This window comes from Schistocerca nitens, chromosome 8 (genome assembly GCF_023898315.1).
Source record: "Schistocerca nitens isolate TAMUIC-IGC-003100 chromosome 8, iqSchNite1.1, whole genome shotgun sequence".
NCBI lineage: Eukaryota > Metazoa > Arthropoda > Insecta > Orthoptera > Acrididae > Schistocerca > Schistocerca nitens.
In genome coordinates this window covers 63,459,664-63,477,033 of record NC_064621.1, presented here as the reverse complement: position 1 = coordinate 63,477,033, position 17,370 = coordinate 63,459,664, and the positions used below count along the sequence as shown (strand labels likewise).

Sequence of the window (17,370 nt, the reverse complement as noted above, 5' to 3'; positions counted from 1 at the left end):
CATAATTAACAGCGAAAACTGACATGGGTGAGAGACATCTCAATACGCCTCTGATAAGAAGAAAAGCTAGGCCTGGGCGAATCGGGATTGAATATCATTCGTTAATACACATTTGAATTGAAAATTTATTAAGATTACAAGGTTCCACAAAAATCAGCAAACTTAAAAGGATGGCCCCCAAAACAAACGGATATAGTTACCAATTTTTAAATTAAGAGCATTGTAAGGCAAAAATTTAGGTGTAATGAAATTTACCAAGTATTCCTTACATCTGTGAACTTTTGAGCGTAAAATTACATAATCTTAACGGTATTGACTGTAAATAAAATCAAACAACTCTTAAAAGCTTTCAGTAGTGCTTGAAATAATGTACACAAACTCACAGTAATACCCAATTAACTGGGTATATCCAGTGATATATAAATCAAATTGAAGAATGTTTTAAGAAAAGACATTTACAACAAATGTAATCAAAAATTTGAAGGTGAAGCTTTTAAGTATGCAACAACTGTAATAAATCTGAAGGCGAAACTTTTATGTATACAACATCTATAATAAGAAATTTGAAGATGAATATTTGCAAAATATTCTGAGCAACCTTCTGGTATTGCAAGCGGTTCGCACCTGGTGGTAGAGAACGTGACATTCCACAATAACGCAGCCAAGTAGTAACTGTTTCTAAAAATGTATACAAAGCTAATATTACAAACACAATACAATTAACACATGCAATATAGCGTGGCAACAAATAGCTTAATCTCACACTTCAGAGGATAAAGTTAGGGATTAGCTGCACCGATTCCTTCAGTGTCACTCTGTTTTATAATATAAGAAAGGACAAATAACAAAATTCCTTATAACAGGTGATACAACAGGCAGCTACAATAAGGTAATACAATTTAGCAAGACCCGCGCTACCGGTGTTAAATAAACAATGCCATTAATACTCAGAGAGTCCAGGATGGGGCAACTCCATAAGGATGGTCCTGAAGAACAAAGGAGGAGCCTTAAAAGACCCACCAAAACTTTACGCTGTCCACAACGGCAAAATGTACTGAACGTAAGATTTTATGTCCTTATCCACTTGTCTCAAAGGACGAATGCAATAAGCAGCAATCACGTACCTAGAAGGAAGGTTTAGTGTGGGAGGCTGAACCTTGTCAAACAAATTAAATTATTTAAATAGCGAGATGATAATTAGCGAGCCTCGACTTCTCTCAGTGGTCCGTCCAGTTAAAGAGCATTACCGAAGTTAGCGCGCCTTGCAAGACACTCGGCTGGTATAACGTGTCGTATTTGCAATTAAAATAGCGCTGCTGCACTGCTAAACGCAACAACTGCATGCTCCTCATCGTGTATTACAGGAGAAACATAAACATGCAGCTTGCGGTCCCGTGGCAACACGTGGAGCACTGTCGCACAAACTACGGTTTTGCAGTACCAGTCCTTAGCCCTCAGTGAAGAAACCCCTCTTCCTGTGATACCACTTACTACGGCGCAACGCGGCCCAAACGCCAGTGCCGAAATCAGAGCTGCAAACTCCGGACCGCAGGTGCTCCGCGCGCCCCACGACGTTCCCAACTAGACACCACGTGTGGTGGAGTGTCCGCGAGATAGCGAGCTCGCCGGGGAACTCTTAGGAGCCGCCGTGAACATCGTCTAGGCAAAGATGAGCGCACGCGAAAGCCTGGTGCAATAGTCTATTCGCGACACGGATCCGAGAGAAAGCACACAACAAGGGAAGCAACAACGATCTTGTAACCATGGTTCCACAAACTATCAGTCTGAGTGGTAATTGCGAATATATGGTTATGAGCCGCCGTTGACTTCATTGGAAATATTGTCCTGGTTAGCGCAGATCTACCTCACATTCAAACCTACCGATTAGGTTGTCGTCTAACAGGGGTCATATTTCACTCACGGTGCGTGGTTTGGGAATGTTGTATGTTGTAACGGCCACCGGAACGGTCGCGGGGTAATATTGACGGAAACGAGGCGGGACCCGCGGAACGGCCCGCGAACAACAACACAACGGGAGAGGACGGACACGACCAACGGAGGACCTTACGATACAACAAGAGCAGACAACAGAGTAACGAACCAAACAAGACAACCAAGTCCACTAGAATAGAAACACGAAGTCAATACCTGTCTGAGACGATATGTCCTGAGACGCAACGCGATGCCAGACTGCTGGCTGAGCCTTTTTTCCCTTCATTGTCATTTTACACCTTAGGCAAGGTGGGCTGGCAGCGGTAATTTTACGCCGCTCTTCATCCACAGGCAGTACAAAGAGAGAAAAACAATTAAGACATAGAAGCAACATAACATAACGGTGGACAGAAAACAGCAGAGACAGTAATATAAAAAAAACACAAAGCCGCCCCATGTGAAGAAAAACAAAAGACTGTCAGCACTGCGCATGGACACTCATGATTGAGACGACACACGTGAACGATGGAGCGTGGGCGGCGAAAAACAGTGAAGCACAAACACGACGGCACACACACAAAACTGATGATGATGATCTCCGGCGCGCTAATGTTCATGTGACATGTGCGTGTACGGGGACCTGCCAAAAGGGAAAAAAAAAGGTGGGGGAGAAGGGAGATTGGAGATGCCAGGGGCAGAGGAGATGTGGGACGAAAGAAGGTATGGGGGATAGGGAAAGCCCGGCGGGTGAAGGGGGGTGAAGGGAGGAGGGAGAGAAGGGAGAGAGGGCGCCCTGAGGAAAAAACACAGGAAGAGATCAAAGTTGATAGGAGGGGGAGGGGATGAGGGCATCATCAGGGAGGGGGAGCTGGTGGAAGCCACCTTGGGAAAGGGTAAGGAGAGTGGAGAGATGGAGAGAAGGTGGGACGTGGGAACACAGGTGCGGCAGCAGACGGGGGTGGGAGAGGATGGGAAAGACAAGCAGGTGAGGGGGATCTAGTTTACGGGAGGTGTAGAGGATTTGTTCGAGAAAAAGGAGGAGGTGTGGGAACGGAATAAGGTCGTACAGGATCCGCTTGGGGGGAGGGGAGACGGATGCGATAGGCGAGGTGGAGAGCATGGCGTTCTAGGATTTGAAGGGATTTGTAAAAGGTAGGAGGGGCGTAGCAGGTTGGGCGTAGCAGAGGATAGGGTGGATGAGGGACTTATATGTGTGGAGGATTGTGGAGGGGTCTAGACCCCATGTGCAGCCAGAGAGGAGCTTGAGGAGACGGAATTGGGAGCATGCCTTGTCTTGGATTGTCCGGTGATGGGGGGTCCAGGAGAGGCGACGGTCAAGGGTGACGCCAAGGTACTTAAGGGTGGGGGTGAGGGCGATAGGACGGCCATGAATGGTGACACAGAAGTCGAGGAGACGGAAGGAAGGTGTGGTTTTGCCTACAATGATCACCTGGGTCTTAGCTGGCAGAGCGCGAGGCAGGCGCTTTAGTATGCTATCGGAGGCGCCGCTATTGGCTGCTGGGACCACGTGTTCCACTGTGGCGCCCTCACACTAAAAGCGGGCCAGGAGGCGCGCGCCGCCACAGCTTACGACGCGATGGTGCAGAGACCTCTATGGGTCTTCGACGTCCATGACGTCTGGCGCGGATTCAAATTCCGCGGCGCGCGGTACCAGATTGTATGTGTATCATAGGGCACCAGCACGTATTGTTACTGACTTTAGAGTTCACCAAATACGCGGATACAGTCCAGGGCCTGCACCTTAGCGTCCAAGATTAGCTGATCCCGATTCCCTGAATTTTTCTGTCTGCAGTAATAGGAGTTACGTGTGCAGAACTCCCGTCGATAAGGCTGAAGTACTGGATCAGTGTATTCTACAGTCCTGTCAATATCTACGAATAATGCGGGGTTGTTTCAAAGAATCCATAACCCATTGTCGGTACAGGTGCAGAGTTGCGTCCAAAACCGAGGAAGTCACAAGGAACACCTGCTTTAGAAGGTATGACTGTATTATGATAAGCTGTAAATTCCAACGTACTGCAGTAGTACTGCATTTCATATTAAGGTACGTCAAGACTGAAATCTGAGCCATATTAGTCGACACCTTAATATAGCATCTCACACAAACTATCCGAAAAAAAAATAGTACACTCTTTTAGAAGTTGCCAATTCTCTCGTAATTTGTTGTTGCAACAGTGCCTATGGACAGTCGGGTTCAGTCTCTCGTCCCCAGTAATGAACCGTGGATTTAATTTCAAAGAATATTCTTAAAAATTTATTTTCTTTACTAGCGATTCATCAAAAACATTAACACATTTAATCACACTATGTAAGCGTGGAAGAAGTTGCCAGGGAGTAACTAATGAAATCATAATCAAATTGCTTTTAACAAATGGAAATTTTATTCCTAAAAGCTTTTTGTTTTTTTTTTAAGGAAACAGATTTAAAATTATAAGCAGAAAGCACCCTGTAAATATGAAGTTACAATTTATTCAGAGGCAGAAAGAAACAAATATTTGAGTGTATGAGCTTTCGGGCTGAGAACCTTGCCGCTCCATTTTGACACGGCCATAGCAACGGCCGCTCAACCTCTGAAAGACTACACTCGTGCAAATCTGCACCACACCAGATTACTTTAAACTAACTATGCACCCCGTAGGAGGGATGGAAATGGTACAAAACACTAAAATTAAAAGATTAACTTGCCACGGAAGGTGCAACTTGATTTTAACTTCTGAGAAAAGTCTTACGGTGGAAGGGTGGCAACTTTATATACTTATATACTTATATATATACTTATATACTTATATAAAATTATTCAAGGTTGGCCAAACGAGTTAATATGCTCTACAATAGACATATATTGCCTTTTCAAGAGGATAGGCAAAATAAAAACGTATTTCAGGAATTAGGACGTTACACTCCAAGCAATGAATTCGTTAACACACCGAATCCGACAAACATGACAGAGGCAGCTCCGAACGACCGACAGACACTAACTGCCTAACAAATGCGGACGAGAGACAGACGAGCAAGCTGAGAACGAGAGACTGACCAAGAAAACAAGTACAATTTAACAACAGTAAAGTTTCTGTGTAGACACAGATGCCACTCTAGTAGTTATGCCACTATGCTATCTTTTGACGGACGCCGCTGAAACGATTATCAGTACATCTACTATCTCCCAGGTGGCATATGCCGTCATCGGATCAAAATCGATGTTGCCTTTCCAAGTGTACTAATTTTTTTCCGTCAGTGTAATTTGTGATAACTAGGGCAATATTTCACTCAAAAGTCAATGGCAGCTCGTAATCACATATTCACAATCATCTTGTACACTGTTCGTTTGTGTAACGATATTTAATGGAATATTTTTGCTCCTATCGTTGCATGGTTTCGCTCTTGTCAGTTTTCGTCCGTGAATACGCTATACAGGGTGTTACAAAAAGCTACGGCCAAACATTCAGGAAACATTCCTCACACACAAAGAAAGAAAATATGTTATGTGGACATGTGTCCGGAAACGCTTACTTTCCATGTTAGAGCTCATTTTATTACTTCTATTCAAATCACAGTAATCATGGAATGGAAACACACAGCAACAGAACGTACCAGCGTGGCTTCAAACACTTTGTCACAGGAAATTTTCAAAATGTCCTCCGTTAGCGAGGATACATGCATCCACCCTGCGTCGCATGGAATCCCTGATGCGCTGATGCAGCCCTGGAGATTGGCGTATTGTATCACAGCCGTCCACAATTCGAGCACGAAGAGTCTCTACATTTGGTACCGGGGTTGCGTAGACAAGAGCTTTCAAACGCCCCCATAAATGAAAGTCAAGAGGGTTGAGGTCAGGAGAGCGTGGAGGGCATGGAATTGGTCCGCCTCTACCAATCCATCGCTCACCGAATCTGTTGTTGAGAAGCGTACGAACACTTCGACTGAAATGTGCAGGAGCTCCATCGTGCATGAACCACATGTTGTGTCGTACTTGTAAAGGCACATGTTCTAGCAGCACAGGTAGAGTATCCCGTATGAGATCATGATAACGTGCTCCATTGAGCGTAGGTGGACGAAACTAAAATGAGCTCTAACATGGAAATGAAGCGTTTCCGGACACATGTCCACATAACATCTTTTCTTTATTTGTGTGTGAGGAATGTTTCCTGAAAGTTTGGCCGTACCTTTTTGTAACACCCTGTGTAATGAATCGTCAAAAGAATGTGTGCAGCACTTTGATAAACCAAGCCAAGCAGGCCACTTAAGATGGTATGTATCTGCGTACTGATTGAATGAACTTAAGGCTCCAGGTAACTGGTGGTGCGTAGCCTGGAGCTTATAAACAGCAAATTACGGGTGGTTGCAATTGAAGCGCATCTAGTCACAGAGGTGCAGTGTTGTCAGCAATTATCGTATGGAACCGAAACTTGGTAGATATCCTAATGCGTTAATGTAATACCGGTTTCTGCCACCAACTGAAAACCTGGCGCTGTATGAAGGTATGACATCAACGCTGTCATTTTACATGCCATAACGCGAGCGAACAGTACGGCTATCAAAATAGTTAGCTGTTAGTGAAACTATTTTATGTGAATTGGCAGCGACTACAGGGCTTCACTGAGAGAGTATCGCCGATTAATAGATCTGAGGAGAGGTCCCATGTCATTAAATGATTGAAAGAAGATATTCTAGAATTGGTTCTGGCACCTGGAAGAGGAAGGCGTCCCGTCCCAGTGGAAGTTATTAACGAGACTGCTGTTGCTGTAACTAGTGTGCAGCACTTACCGCCGCAGTGTCAGTGCTCGTGCAGTGTCGAGAGAGTTGTCCATCCCATGGTCAGCACTGCTGAAAGTTTCGCATTCTGTATTACGCTGGTACCTGTGCAAGATCCAGACAGTGAAGCAACTGAAACCGCACGATCCGTGGCAAAATTCTGAGTTTGCCCTTCGGCTTCTGGCATGGATCGAAGTCGATGATATGAGGCCAGGTAATATTCTATGGAGTGATGCACATTTCGCAGTATGAGGTGCAGTGAATACACAGAACTGCCGGATTCGGGGTACTGTCAAACAGCATGCTGAGCACGAAGAGCCATTGCACTCGCCGTTTGTAAGTGTGTGATGTGGATTCAGAAGCACCTATATTCTCAGTATGTTCTTCTTTGAAGAAAATACACCGACGGGGCCTGTCAGGTGTAACGTGACGTATACATTTTATCGATACCATCTTCTACAGCATGTGATTTCTGTTTTGGAAGAGCGTAGCTGTGTGGAAATCACTGTTTTTATGCAAGATGTGACAACACCGCAGGTCGCTCGCCCAGTGCAACCTTCCACGAACGTGTTACCTCCAGAGGTTTTTCAGACACATGGCTTGCAAGACACCTGGTCTGAAGCCATGTGACTGTTGGTTCAGGAGTTGTCTAAAAGAAAGCTTTTACCAAGGTCGCGTTCGGCCTCTGCTGGTTCTGAATGCCAATGTATAGGAACACGCTTCTCAGATTCCACCGGAATTGCTGCGAGCAACGGTTGATCACGTCGTCTTACGGATGTAGCATCTCGACGACGTCACCGTGCTCATATTGAACAAATTGTGTAAGCGGTGGTTAATAATAAAATCAACATCATGCCTTTCTTATTGTTTAACATTTCCTGTCCACATTCTGTTCCTAATCCATTACATATGAAACATTTCTTTACATCTCTCTTGCATTCACAACGCCATATTTCCATTTGGAGGCCAAAATTTGAACCATTTTTTTTCAGCGTAAATCGGTTCTGCATTAGCACATTAGCATATTTATCAAGTTTTGCTGCCGTACGATAACTACAGCTCACTCTCGATCTACGTGAATAGCTGTTCTTTAATGACAACCACCAGGTAAAAGAAACTAACAGTTTTTAGTTTTTAAAATGATTTTAAGGTATAACCTGTGTCGCAGGTGGTGCGAGTGGTGTTTTGATGGAGGTGGACTTTCAATCACTGTTTGTTTTATTCGTATTACAAGAAAGTTTACAGTACCAGATCATATACGAATATAGCAAACCCTTGCTCTCAACCTCTTGCAATAATTAACTTCAGATATCAAATCACAAACAAGAAAAAGCAAAAAAATTGCTCAACTCACAGTAATAAAATAACCTGATCCACAAAGTAGGCAATAACGGTATAAAGTAGAAACTTATCCTTATTACATATTGCTTCTGCCCACAAATGACTTCACAAGACGATACCGAAATACAACAGCAATTCGTTTAATGCATCACTAGAATGACCTATAGTCAACTATTACCATCACCCTCACATCATCGACGGACGACAGGATAACAGAATCTATAAGCAAATATAACGTACTATAAAAACTTCATGCAAATGCAGCAACAAGCAGCAGGTACAACGACTGGTCGCTAATGCATAGCTACGGCCTCACTGTGTGTTCATATTCAAAACAATAATGGCACATTCAGATAGCACCATGGCCATACTGCGCAAATACGCCCGATGATATTCATCACAACCTCGCCGTGCTTCTTCCCAACAACAGACAATACCAAGCCAACCTCATCGATGTACACGCACAACACTGCTCTCTATATCGGTCGGTCAAAACAAGAAATGTGCACCAACTGCAATTATGGCACACGTACAGGGTGTTTCCGTAAGAGCGTGCAAAAATTTGGCAGGGCATAGAGGATGGTCCACTGAACAATTTGAGGTAGGGAACCTGGGGTCGGAGAAGCGAGCTTAAGGAGATAATTGGAATAAAGTCACATCACTGTGTACTTTTTTATTTACATTAGTTAAAGTTAACTGCAAATACCATCACTGACCCAATGAACTATATTCGCAGTGTATCTTACAAAATGTGCTGAAACTGACTGGCATCAGCTTCAGTGTAAGCATGACATCGGCGAACAAGGTTCTGACGCACTCTGGTAAATAAACCCTTGTGGTCTCGAATCACATCTCAAGCAGCTACAATTCTGGAAGTTAATTCCATCTGTGTATGCACTGGAGTCTCATAAGCAAGTGACTTTAGATAGCCCCAGAGCAAATAATCAAGGGGAGTGATGCTAGGTGACGTCGCAGGCCTGAGGAGATAACAGCACGGAGATAGTTGAGGACATCCACACTGAAGTGACGCGATGCACCGTCGTGTTGTAACAGCATCCTCCCACGGCCAGGGTGTGTTCTCCAACAACTCAGGTAGATGTCTTTGCACGAACCTGAAGTACAGGTGGCCATTCACACTTCCTAGTAATCAGACTCGTTCTCCTTGTTTCCTTGCAGGAAATAGACAATGCACATGTAAATAAACAGTACGGTACATACAAACTTGTACGCGTGTTAATTGTAAATCAGCTGGAAAACAGTAATGCTAGATAAAGCGGTAGATAAATTTACTTCCATATCTGCTTAAGCTGGCTTCTCCGACGCCAGGTTCCCTACCTCAAATTGTTCAGTGGATCATTCTCTATGTGCTGTTACATTTTTGCATGCTCTTACGCAAACACTCCGTATAAACACGGCGATGTGCTACAAAACTGTCAATCGCTTCCTCACTGTGACCCCAAAGCAGCATTGCAGATGCTGTGGTCAATTCAGCTCCATACTTCCAGCTGCATAACTGCATTCGTGGCAATTTCTTGGGCCTGTCACTCTGGCGCCGTGTTCAGAGCGACCTAGCTCAAATCGACGTCGCCACTTCCGGCAGTACTGCAGACTGTTCTGCATTGTGCTGTCCTGCCACTCCGAGGCTCGATGTGGTGCGGCGTCTACCAACGTGTCACCACACGCGCCCTCTCGTGAGGTTCGAACATGTGTCCCTCATTAGCAAGCCCATCCGGGTGCACAGGAGTATAAATGTGCCACTAAATTTAAATTTCGGGTATCAACCAATTCATAAGGAAAAACTAGCAGTGGGAGAAAACCAGAATTGCTGGTTTAGGTAATGTTGTGTACATAGTTCCGTGTAGTCAGCGCGTACACAACTTTCCCACTAGAGCGCGCCCCGCTAAGCACAACAGCGCAGGCGCAGCGCTCGTCCGTCTGCACACAACGAGATGGCGCTGCCATAGAGACGGACCAAATTCTGCGTCCGCCGATCCGCGTATTAATATGTAACGCAGCCAATGAGATTGCTGCTAATGTAGACCCTTTTCTCCTCGCAGATCACACTCACGCAGTGATACATGAACACGTAAGGTATTATAACAAGTGTACAGACCTCCGATTAGTCAGTCTGCATTTGTCTGCAACAGTCTGTACGAGTTCTACATTTGTCTGTACCAGTGTATAGTCAAGCTTCAGTCTGCACCTAATAAGATTACCATATTCCTGTACATAGCCATGAAGATAAATGTATAGACACTTTTGTCAAGTATCAGGGATATATGTGAGAATAAGATTAACGTACCAATACCAAAGGAACTTTAGATTTCAATCGTAAATAGCATCCAGAACCAAGTTAAGTAATTTTAAGCTTGTTATTATTTTAATAAATGTGTGAGAAAATTAATCAAGTTCTGTTTAAAGTTGGCCACCGTCAATCTGCTACTCTAAGCGTGCAAGTGGCATTTCTATCGTCTGACCTAACGGCAGAAGATAAACACGCCACGATAAGACCACGAGACATATTGCTGACACTCGCCTACTTCGTTAGAGCGACAAGTCAAATAATCTGATGGTGTGTGTACTGAAGGTCTTACAGTACGCATACCACAGGTAAGCTTAACATTCAATGCAAGAGTAGTAGATGCCGTCTGCCTACTCACGAAATTCACAACTGCTTCACACTTCCTTTAGACGAGCTGCAACTAACATACACTAGTGCCCATTAGCTGTATATAAAAATTTGTTTGAGTTCGTAATTTAGTATTTTACTCTTCCCCGTATTTAATTTCTTTAAATTTTTAAACAGATTACCTAGTGATTTATATAGTCTGAGGCTGAATAGAACAAAAAAAAAAAAAAAAGAGAGACAATTTTCTTTACAGCTGTGCTTCCATTAGGCGGTATGCCCAGTGTATGTGAAATCATAATTTTTCTTATCCTGCATTGTATAGATGGTAACATCTGCACGCAAAAGTAATTCCGACTCTTTGTTAGGGCAGACTGCTCCATAGTTGACGAGCCTGGGAGGATACCAATCCTGGGAGGCCTCTCGAGCTTTGGGAAGGTAAGTTAACGCCATGCTGAAATTTTACACGTAATATTCCAGTAACTAATTTATTCTTCACTAGAAGCGTCTCCTGGCTGGTATTACTTTCTGCAGTGCCGTTCATATACAATCTGTTTATGAAAACCGCACTTTATGTCTGTGACACAATATTAGTGAATTATTTTCTTGCAGTATGGTTCCACAGTTTCTATAATTTTTTTAAAGGATTTCTCTTTACTCTCAGCTGTAGAATTTTGCTTTGCGATTAAGCCATTTTCAGGCCTAAGGTTTTCACATATAGGTTTACGTTAGACCTAAGATACACCTAGGTTTCAAAATATTGTGCTTGAAAATGGCTTACTGCATGAATTGCAATTGCAATCACAAAATAAAATTCTAGCCGTTCAAAGAAAGATGAAATCCATTAAGAAAAACACTATTAATGAACGCTTTCTGTATAACTAACAACAGGTGAGATCTTAAATTGCCATTAAACGTTTAATAACTAAGAAATAATAGATCATTATTGTTCAGTCAGCTAGCTCTCAGCAAGTGCTACAAGCAACAGTTGACTAGCAATGATCTCTACAGGAAAAGGGTGAAACACTTTTTGCCTTACTAAATAATAATACAAATACTGACAAAAACAGAAAATGTTACTCTATGAATCACCAGCCCGTTTCTTTTTTTCAAACTTTGTTCCGGTTATCATCACATAACGCGTATTAAATGACTGAACTTTCATTCCATTCAGAACACGTCAGACTTTGAAATCAGCATGAGATGTAACCAGCACGTGCGTAAATATACTCTTGCATTCACTATCATACGGAAGCAAACAGCTCAGGAACGTCAACTTGGGGAACTTGTTATAGTGTCTGTTCATCAATATTACTGGCTGGAGGATGGTGTGAATGCTTACGTCTCCCCTTCGCATCCTCGCATACCATACATGATGTATTGTTAACAAATCAGAAAGCTGGCCAGGACAGTGAAGGACCCGTACATTCATCAATGCATTTGTGGTGTGATCTGCAGTATGGAATTTCCCATCATCCTACTAGAATATGCCATATGGAACTCTGGGGTGTGAAGGTTGTGACAATGGTTTACACCATCTTTCCATTTTCGTGACAATTCGGCTCCCCTTCAATAATTACACTACAGGCCATTAACATTGCTACACCACGAAGATGACGTCCTACAGAGGCGAAATTTAACCGACAGGAAGAAGATGCTGTGATATGCAAATGATTTGCTTTTCAGAGCATTCACACAAGGTTGGCGCCGGTGACGACACCGACAACGTGCTGACATGAGGAAAGTTTCCAACCGATTTCTCATACACAAATAGTAGTTGACCGGCGTTTCCTGGTGAAACGTTGTTGTGATGCCTCGTGTAAGGAGGAGAAATGCGTACCATCAAGTTTCCGACTTTGATAAAGGTCGGATTGTAGCCTATCGCGATTGCGATTTATAGTATCGCGACCTTACTGCTCGCGTTGGTCGAGATCCAATGACTGTTAGCAGAATATGAAATCGGTGGGTTCAGGAGGGTAATACGGAACGCATTGATGGATCCCAACGGCCTCGTATCACTAGCAGTCGAGATGAAAGGCATCTTATCCGCATGGCTGTAACGGATCGTGCAGTCACGTCTCGATCCCTGAATCAACAGATGGGGACGTTTGCAAGGCAACAACCATCTGCAGGAACAGTTCGACTACATTTGCAGCAGCATGGACTATCAGCTTGGAGACCATGGCTGCGGTTACCCTTGACGTTGCATCACAGACAGGAACGTCAGCGATGGTGTACTCAACGATGAACCTTGGTGCACGAATGGCAAAACGTCATTATTTCCAATGAATCTAGGTTCTGTTCACAGCATCATGACGGTCGCATTCATGTGTAGCGACATCGCTGTGAACGCACATTGGAAGCGTGTATTCGTCATCGCCATACTGACGTATGCTATGGGGTGCCATTGTTTACACGTCTCGGTTACCTCCTGTACGCACTGACGGCACTTTGAACAGTGGAGGTTACATTTGAGATGTGTTACGATCCGTGGTCTACCCATCATTCGATCCCTGCGAAACCCTACATTTCAGCAGGATAATGCACGACCTCATGTTGCAGGTCCTGTATGGGCCTTTCTGGATGCAGAAAATGTTCGACTGTTGCCCTGGCCAGCACATTCTCCAGATCTCTCACCAACTGAAAACGTCTGGTCAATGGTGGCCGAGCAACTGGCTCGTCACAATAAGCTAGTCACTACTCTTGATGAACTGTGGTATCGTGTTGAAGCTGCATGGGCAGCTGTACCTGTACACGCCATCCACAGTCTGTTTGACTCATTTCCCAGGCATGTCGAGGCCGTTATTACGGCCAGAGGTGGTTGTTCTGGGTACTGATTTCTCAGGACCTATGCACCCAAATTGCGCGAAAATGTAATCACATGTCAGTTCTAGTATAATATATTTGTCCAATGCATACCTGTCTATCACCTTCATTTCTTCTTGGTGTAGCAGTTTTAATGGCCTGTAGTGTACGAAATGAATCTTCCTGCCGAATCCAATAGTCCCTACGCCATGATCCAGGAGTTCTATTGGACTCTATAATCGCTGCTTCCTGTGACATAGACACCTCGGCGTCTACTTGACTGTCATGAACAGACCGGGTCTGATTGCTGAACAACTTGAAGAGTCAATGTCGCCGTTGGCGCTGGCTCTACGATATGCAAGCCTCGGTTGCCTGTTCAGTGATGTCAGCAGTGAAGAACGCGTAGCAACTCTTATATCTCAACCCAGCTTCTAGCAATCTGCTCCTGGTGGATCGTAGTGACTCTCTCTACAGCCTCTGGCCGGATTTCACCTGTTGCCATGCTCCTACTCATCAAAGCCAGGAGAATAATCATAACCTTTCCATCTTGTAGTCTTCCTGGATGGGCCTCTACTTACACGATGCTTCTGTGTCCCTCGTTCTAATGATTCGACCTTTCCCAAAGTCAGAAATACGACAGCAAGCTACACACACACACACACACACACACACACACACGCAGTGAGGATTCTGTGTTGCGATCTCCATTTCAAAAGTGTCAGTAAGATACCAAATAGCCATCACGTAGTCATCGGTTGGTATCTGTAGAGCTGATTTTAATATTAAACATTTTGAAAACCTATATTTAAATCATTATATAGCTCTTTATCAATTGATTTTACTCAATATTTTAGCAACATTGCCTCACCTTGCACTGACCAGTAGCACAACGCAAGGCAGATCTGTTTCTGTAGTAGCTGTTCCCAGGAAGCGTCTCAGAAAAAGCACAAAGTATGAATAGGAAACAATGATAAATAATTTATTGACAAGCCGTTGTTCGCTCTGTTACGATAAAACATTATTGTATAAATACAAGGTATTTCATAAATACTTTTACAAACTATGGGGCAGGTACCTCATACCAAGCCACGAAAAAAGTCTATATAAACAAATGTACGAAAATCCTTTGTTTTTTGAGTTATTAGTGTTAGTTTATATGTTATTGGGACTCATCAACACATAAACCCACAATAAATGCTCGAGACGTCCTCCACTTACTTCTAAACATGGATGAACTTGTTGAGTCAGGAATGTCGTAACCTTTGAAATATTCTTTGGTGATTTCGAACGGTTACGCAAGTATCTATGACATGCCGATGAACAGTTTCTATATTGTGGTAGACTGGTGCATATACCAGTTGTGTAAAGTACCCCCAGACATAATGATCCAAAGGACTGATGTCGGAGAACGAGAAGATCACAGAAATGGTCCTCCTCTCCCTATCCATCTGTCATGGTGGATACCAGTCGCTGCATCTCGAACAGGCTGAAATGTGCTGCAGCTCCATCATGAACAGACCACATGTGTCCTCTTATTCGCAGACGCACTTCTTCTAGTTGCTGTTGTGGAATATTCTGAATAAAATTGCTGTAGACAGCACCTGTAAGACACGCTGGGAAAACGTTTGGCCATAGCACATAGTCACCTACAGTACCAGCCCTCACGTTAAACTGAAGCTGAGATCTAGCCTGCACTGTAGCGGGACGACTGCTATCGGCCCATGTCTGCCTGCTCCCAAAGTGAATACACTGCCATGTTGGAAATGAGCATTTTCAGCTGGTACATGTACCCAATGGACACTTTGAAGACAGAGGGATGACGAGTGTAAATAAGTCTCCCAGCAACTCAAGGCCACCTGGGATTCAATAAACACATGACGGCATAGATAAGTGAAGTTGTTGCGTTGTACATGGAAACCCGTTAAACGTCAACTTTCATGAAGAACTCGGAAACGAAGGATTTTCAGAAACATGTCTAATGAACTTCTGTTATTGTTTGGTGCAAGGAACATGTCCGCAGAATTTGTGAAAGTATTTTTGGAACACTCTATATATCGCCTAAGTAACGTGTCGGTCCTAAGGCTTGAACGCATTTTCTCTTGCTGTACGACATATATTTTGGATTTAGCTTTAGCAGTACGTAGCTGGAGTCAGCCCAAATAAATATCGGTCATCAGGTCGTTCATTCGACTCTCAACGTCGACGGAAAGCGGAAGTTTGAATCCCGTTGCAAGCAAAATGATTTTTAAGGCGGAAATTTACCTGTCGGTATAATAGAGTGCTCCGTGTTAATACATATCAATGAAACGAATATTGCACTAGACTAATATGTGACTGCTTTACCGAAAGGGCACAAAAACTCCGGTTTAAATTCATTTTGTTTATAACGGGAAACAAACCGACGTTTATCGTCGACATCAGGCGTCGCATGAAACACGAGATGAGCATTATTTGCTTGGACTGACTATGCCTAGATGTTGCAAAAACTAAATTGTAAGTATCTGACGAGACACCAGAGAAAATGTGCCTGACGACTCTTAGGAGAGAAACCCTGAAAAGTGAGTGTCTGTGTGTGTATTTGTGTGTGTGCGTGTGTGTGAGAGAGAGAGAGAGAGAGAGAGAGAGAGAGAGAGAGAAGACTTAGTTAATAACGTAAAAAGCGCCATGAGACTGTATGTGGACACCAGAGAACGTTGCAAAATAGTAGCGGAATGCAGAAGAAGCTCGACGCTCAGTGCATGGATTGGCAGTTGATTCTGAACGTAAACACATGCAACGTAATGCACGCAGATATGTGGAAAGTTCTGTTATTTTGTTACTTTTGCAGTTACGTGACTGCTGAACAATCTCAGGAAGATGTCACACGTATTAAATATTTGGTGTTATCGTGCGGAACAACTGAAAGTGGAGTAATGACCCGAGAGCATTCACAGGAAATGCATATGCAAGACTGAGATTCAATACAAGAAACCTCTGGAACTGTAGTCCACCCAAAAAAGGATGTCACTAACAAAATCCTCATTCCACCGTTATTTAAGTATGACTCTCGGCCAGGGTCCTCTAACAGGTAGAACTGATAAGGGAACTAAAGAAGACACAAAGAAGAGCAGCGAGTCTCGTCGAAGGTTTAATTAGTAAGTACGAAAGCGTCAAGGGTATGCTTATATAGCTGGAGTAGCTGCAGGGGAATATGCTGCTTGAGAGGCATTGTGACGCACAGTGTCACGAAAGGAACACGGAGGTGAAATTCGAGGGATCACAGTTCGTAGGTACACTGGTGTGCAAAACGTAAGGACGAAAGTAACGCTCACATAATGTGCCGCAGTCAAGAAACATAGCTCGATTAAACTTGGACCATACATAGAAAGAACTGCTACAGTAGAGTATTGTAAAGTACATGAGGTAACCGAAAAAAGTGCGTAACGAGACGAACAGAAATGTCACTATTAATCAAAGACAGTAATTTCACTGAAGTCGCGATGATTTGAGAAGATCCCCTAGAGCCTAGACATTAAAAAGGTGGGACTTGGTTCTTAATAGGATGTGTAATGGTAAACTGCAACGTGCTGCAATGCTAGTCACATTGTTGGTGGGGTGTTTACAGCTCCTCCGCTTGCTGTTATCGACACAGTCGCGGATTATCAGCCATAAAAGTGAAGTCAGGGACGAATACACCCCTGAAAAGAAGCACGTGGGGAAGGAGTAGAGCGTCACAGCAGTGTTGACCTGTGAGTGTACCGTCTCCAAAGATATGGAAGTGAGAACACCCAGGCTACATTACGCATTGCGTGTTCCCACCTCTCGAAATATGAACGTCCAGAATAGCTACACAGGAGAGCTTCTCATCAGAGAAGAATATGCGATACGGCGTATCGTATACGCTAATGTGTGGG

General features: G+C 43.7%; 1 protein-coding gene across 1 annotated transcript in view; it reads left to right on the top strand.

Annotated features, from left to right (window-relative positions):
- LOC126199387 (dipeptidase 1-like) overlaps positions 1-17,370 on the top strand; it is a 244,345-nt gene that overhangs the window by 152,323 nt on the left and 74,652 nt on the right. The window contains exon 5 of the mRNA XM_049936306.1: positions 11,041-11,110. Within this exon, the coding sequence (XP_049792263.1) occupies positions 11,041-11,110 (70 nt within the window). The remainder of the gene's footprint in view (positions 1-11,040; positions 11,111-17,370) is intronic.